Source organism: Prinia subflava, chromosome 13 (genome assembly GCF_021018805.1).
Source record: "Prinia subflava isolate CZ2003 ecotype Zambia chromosome 13, Cam_Psub_1.2, whole genome shotgun sequence".
Taxonomy (NCBI): domain Eukaryota; kingdom Metazoa; phylum Chordata; class Aves; order Passeriformes; family Cisticolidae; genus Prinia; species Prinia subflava.
In genome coordinates, this window is record NC_086259.1 from 11,746,333 (window position 1) to 11,751,733 (window position 5,401).

The 5,401-nt window shown below is 61.5% G+C and overlaps 1 protein-coding gene across 1 annotated transcript; it reads left to right on the top strand.

The window, feature by feature from the left end:
* The first annotated feature begins 628 nt into the window (after positions 1–628).
* IRX6 (iroquois homeobox 6) lies at positions 629–4,246 on the top strand. The gene is made up of 7 exons (XM_063410845.1): positions 629–673; positions 1,774–2,019; positions 2,260–2,369; positions 2,659–2,966; positions 3,096–3,587; positions 3,804–3,905; positions 4,108–4,246. Exons 1-6 carry the CDS (start codon positions 629–631, stop codon positions 3,902–3,904), a joined length of 1,302 nt encoding a protein of 433 aa, XP_063266915.1. The 3' UTR covers position 3,905; positions 4,108–4,246.
* Positions 4,247–5,401: the final 1,155 nt, after the last annotated feature.

Consider the following 5,401-nt stretch of genomic DNA (forward strand, 5'->3'; position numbering starts at 1 on the left):
TATTCCCCTAAGACGAATTTTGATCGTGTTTAAAAATAAAGGGAAAAGAGACCAACCGCGAGGCACCCGCAGTCCCGCCTTTGACGTGCATCATAGCACAACATTAAACCAACATGAAACAAGTGGTGAGCGCGGGCGCTGCCTGCTCCTGCCCGCCGCTGCCTGCCGCTGCCGGCAGGGCCGTGACGTCACCCCGCTCCTCGCCCACCGATGAACGCTAAAGACCTATAGAGCAGAAAATAATACAAGCAAGCTCCGTATCTTGCAAGCCCTACGTGATTTTCCCCCCCTCTTTGAAAAAGCCCCTTTGCACTTAAACTCTCTATACATGTGGGGTGGCTTTTTAAACTCCCTCTATACAAACATATTTATTAAGAGAGATGGGAAGTGGGGGATAGCCTATTTTTTTAATCCAGGCACCAACCTCCACCCTCCCCCCCCGCCTCAGATGTCTGGCTGCTTTTCTTAAGTGCAATCATCTATAATTGAGAAAAAAAAAAAAAAAAAAAAAAAAAAAAAAGCCATACGTGGAAATGTGTGTGTGAGAAGGTGCATCTTGAAGCAGGGTTTAGTTACAATCGATCTTGGGGGGAAAATATTGCCTATGGTCCAAAAATAAGGAGCAACTATGTCCTTCTCTCAGTTCGGATACCCCTACAGCACCACTTCACAGGTAAGGCGAGTGAGCAGCACTCACTTTTGTTTAGATTCTGCTGCTGCTGTCCAGATGTCTTGTCCCCCCTCCTTTTTTTTCTTCCCTTTCCCTTACTTAGAATATTTTTTTAAAAGGGCACATCTGGAGCCTTTTTTTAAAAAAATGTGCGTGTGTCTTTATGTCTCGTTTGTGTTGTGCTAGGCTTAAACAAATAACTCGCAGTGTGCACAGCAAAGGCGTGTAAGAAACCGGTAATTCCCCCTCCTCCCCACCCTTCACCGTTCAGTTTTAAGTGCAACAAACAAATAAAAACATAAATCCCAGCTACGACCGCTTTCCGAGCCCGCGGAGCGGCCGCCGCACCGCTGCCGCCCGGGCACGGCGGAGGGTGTGCGGGCAGCGGGAACCGGCGCTCGGCGGGCTCGGGGGTTCACTCGCGTTCCCGCGGAACCGGGCTGTGCCGTTTGCTCCCTCCTTCCTCCACGGGTCGGTCCTTTTCCTGTGTTTTATTAGGATCTGTCGAGAGGGGTTTTTTTTCCCCCCATGCGATTTCCGAACGACATCCCCCTACTCATACCAAGGCACCCTGTATTAGCTGAGTCGTAGCTATATCGTACTTCGAGTCACGATTTATTTGGGTAGAATTATTTATACACAGTAATCACTGCAAGATGTGCCTCCCTCGCTTGGGAAGTTAGCTGTCCCCTTGAAGTTATTGAAATCAAATGCCTTCGATTGCGTTGGCTGACATATTTACTGCTGTGTCTATTGTCAAATTAACTGTAATCGCAACTTTTTGCCTTTAAATCAATGCAGATGGACCGAGCGGGGGCGGGAAGGATGGAGCCTTACGGATCTTATACCTTTTTCGAGAGCAATTATTTCCTTAAAGTTTTGCCTGCTTGATTAATCGTGCCCCCTTCCCAAGAGCTCCTGCTTCCCATCCGGTTTATTTCCCGGTTTCTATAATTAGTTGCTTCAGCCCGCGTTTCCTATCCCCCTCCTCACCGCCGCCCCCCCCCCCCGCACACACACAGGCGCGCACACGCTCCTAAATTCCCCCCGATGGGGCTGCCTCGACAGTCACTCGGCGCCGTCCCGCTCTCTCCTCTCCGCAGTTCTTCGTGCCCGCCAGCCCCAGCACGACCTGCTGCGAGGCCGCCCCCCGCTCCGGGCCGGATGCCGCCTCGGCGCCGGCCGCCGCCTCGCTGTGCTGCGCCCCGTACGAGGGCCGGCTGCTGGCGCCCGGCCGCGCCGAGCTCAATGCGGCGCTGGGCATGTACAGCGCCCCGTACGCCGCCGGCCAGGGCTACGGCAACTACCTGCCCTACGGCGCCGAGCCCGCCGCGCTCTACACCGCGCTGGTGAGTCCCGCCCGCCCGGCAGCGCTCCGCGGGGGACGGGGGTGCAACAGGCGGGAGGAACTCCGCGTTCCGCAGTCGGTGTCGCGGCGGGGATCGCCGAGGGACGCGGGACCGGGAGCGCCGCCGGCCCGTCGGGGGTGGGGGGCGCGAAGGGATTCGGCTGCCGCGGGGACCGGGGACTGCGGGGCGCGGCGGGGCTCCCGTCCTGCTCGACGCCAAACGCTGCCGCTTCCCTTGCAGAACCCCCAGTATGAAATCAAAGACGGCGCCGGCACGCTGCACTCGGGAATCGCGCAGCCCGCTACCTACTACTCCTACGATCATTCCTTGGGGCAGTACCAGTACGACAGGTAAAACCCCTTTGATCAGCGCCCGGCAGCATTAGCATCCCCTGGCGAGGCGGCGGCCGACATCAAACGAGGGGGACGGGGGGGCTCCGACCTGACAAACGTTGTACAAAAGAAGCGAGGCGCCCGGGAGCAGCAGAGAGCGGAAACCAAAGTTGGGCGGCGATGTCAGCAGGGCAGGGGCAGGAAGGCAGATGGGCAGGGGCCACCCCGGCCCGCGGCGGGGCTGGGTCGGGCCGGGGGCTCTTGCCGGGCTCCCGCCGGTCCCCCCTCCCTAATGATCTCCCAGCAGGTACGGGACGGTGGATTTCGGTGGTTCAGCCAGACGCAAAAATGCAACGCGAGAGACCACGAGTACCCTCAAGACCTGGCTGTACGAACACCGCAAGAACCCTTACCCCACCAAAGGAGAGAAAATCATGCTGGCTATCATCACTAAAATGACCCTGACGCAAGTGTCCACTTGGTTTGCTAACGCCAGACGGAGGCTCAAGAAAGAAAACAAAATGACCTGGTCTCCCAAGAACAAAGCGGGGGAAGAGAGGAAAGAAGAAGCCCCGAGGGAAGAGGATGCATACAGTGCGGAGGGTGAAGGCAGAGGTAGGCGGGAGAGGCAGACGGGCGCCTCCAAGTAGGCTCGAAGTGACGGCCGATTTCGAGGCCCCCCAACTTCCCCGCCCCAGCACTAACACCCTGCCGCCCCTTTCTTCCCCGTGTGTGTCCCAGCAGAGCAGAAGAGCTACAAAGAGGACAAGGACCTGCGGTTCAGCGACCTGGAGGAGGAGGAGGAAGAGGAGGAGGAGGCGGGGAAGCCGGAGAAGGGCCGGACCAGCTCCCTGCAGGAAGCCCCCAGCCTGGGCGCGGCCCTGCCCGAGGCTCCGCGGAGCGACTGCAGCCTGCCCGGCCCCTTCCACGCCTTTCCTTGTGCCAAGGCCCCCGCCGCGGACTTCGCCCCCGCCTCCTTGGCCGGCCCGCCGCCGCCCTACGCGCCCGCGGAGAAGCCGCGCATCTGGTCGCTGGCGCGCACCGCCGGGGCCAGCGCCGCGCACCGGGGCAGCCCCGAGGGCCGCGGGGCGGAGGGAGGCGGCGGCGCACAGGGGGAGCAGCCCCTGCCCGCCAAGGCCTTCCGGAGCTCCGCGTTCAACCTGCAGCCGCTCCCGCGAAGCTGCGCGTCCCACCGCGGCCTGGGGGAGCCGTGCCAGTTCGCGGCGGCGGGCGAAGGTACCCGCGGCGGCGGGGCCGCGGGGACGGGCGGGACCGCGGGCAGGGCCGGGACACAGGGCGCGGCGTGAGCCCGCCCGCGCAGTGACAGCCCCGGTGTTCGGCCGTGCCCAGGTGTCAGGTGCAGGCGCCGAGGCTTCCCCGCTCCAGGCGAGCGGGCAGGGGAGGGCGGCGGGGCCGGGCCGTGCCCACCGCAAGCCGCTTGTGTCTGTGCAGGCTTCGGGCGGGGCGCCAAGGGCGGCCCGGGAGGCACCGAGCTGGGTGGGACCTGCCTGGACAGGCTGCGGACGGCGTTCCGGCCCGTGCTGCGGAGGTGAGGTAGGTGACGGGCCGGCTGCCGGTGACACACCTCGCACGAAGCGCACGCCAGCCCGCCTGGCCCTGGGACACCGGAGCGGCCCCGGCCTGCGAGCGCTGCGCCAAGGCCGCCGCTTTGCCCCGCTCCCGGACCTCCCGTCCAGGCGGGGCAGCAACGCCAGGCCACGGAACACCCGCTGATCACCGCTTCTCCGTCCCGCAGGGCCGCCCGCCCCGTCCTGGGCGCTGGCGAGGGGGCTCCGGCTGTAACGAGGCTCTCGGCTTGCCGCAGCGAAAGACAGCTCTCCCCGGGCCGGCGATGGCCTCGCGGCTCCGCCTGCCCTGCCCTCGGCGGGCAGAGGCCGCCGCGGCACAGCGTGCTGCGCACATGGGCCGAGCGGCACGGCGGGCGGAGCGGCCGCAGCACCGGCGCCTCCCCGCCGCTCGCCTGCCATGTGTTCAGTATTGCCCATTGACGTCTTCGCAAAAAGGAAGAAAACCCCCCACTCTGATCTTTTTTCTCCCCCCGCCCACGTCGTGGTCTGTTTCTCCTTTTCCTCCCACACCTGCGCTCTCTGCTCAGCGCCCTGCTCTGCCAAGGGGCTCCGGTTTGCAGTTGCTCCGCGGCACCCCGGGGAGGAGAAGGAGGAGAAGCGGCGCAGGTTACGCCGGACTGTTTCTTTCCCGTCTCTGCACATAGATACGGCTGAAAGTATTTTTCAGAGTCTCTAATTAACACGAGTGAGCTGAACGCCACGAAGCCGTCAGTGACCTCGGCGCTCTCCAGCCAGAGGCCGGCACAGCCCAGGAGGAGCGGCCCCGGGCACCGCCACCCGCCCCGGGGCACGGCCGGGGCACCCCCGGGCAGAGGTGGCGACCGGGCGGCGAAGTAGGACGTTGTTAGTGGGTCACCGCCGTCAGTCAGTCAAAAGAGCAGTGCTGCACTTTACAGGACAGACGAGAAAGGGAAACCGTATCTCTGCATTATTTCTGTTTAATTAAAAGTGTCATCAAACACTTTGTGTTCAGACTAATAAACCAAGCAGGGATGAGGAAAGAATGTTTCTTTGTTCCTGTCTCTAGAAGCAGTGGCAATAATTTAAATTAATAACTGTGGTAATTAAGAGGTCATCTATAGATCAACCCGATACCTGCTATTTCCAAGTTCACCGGGGTCAGCATTTACATTAAGTCATTTGTGGTCAATAGAGTCCAATGAATTCTGCCTTAATAAATCAGGGAAATGAATCTTGAATATCGAATAGACTTCTGTATGTTTACTAAAGGCTACTCAAGACGAGTGGGCCTGCATAACTGGGAGCCCTCTGGGTTTGCGACCGGAGAAGCAATTCGTAGGGGACGGAGGAACTGCAGGTCAGCGCAGGGGGATGTGACGGGGCTGCCCCCGGCTCCGGCCCCGGAACAGCCGCGGCCCTTCCCGGGAGCGGAGCAGTCCCGTCTGCGGGGGCACTGTGAAAGAAGGCAAACTTTGCCGGGCACTGGAGGATCCGGGGGGG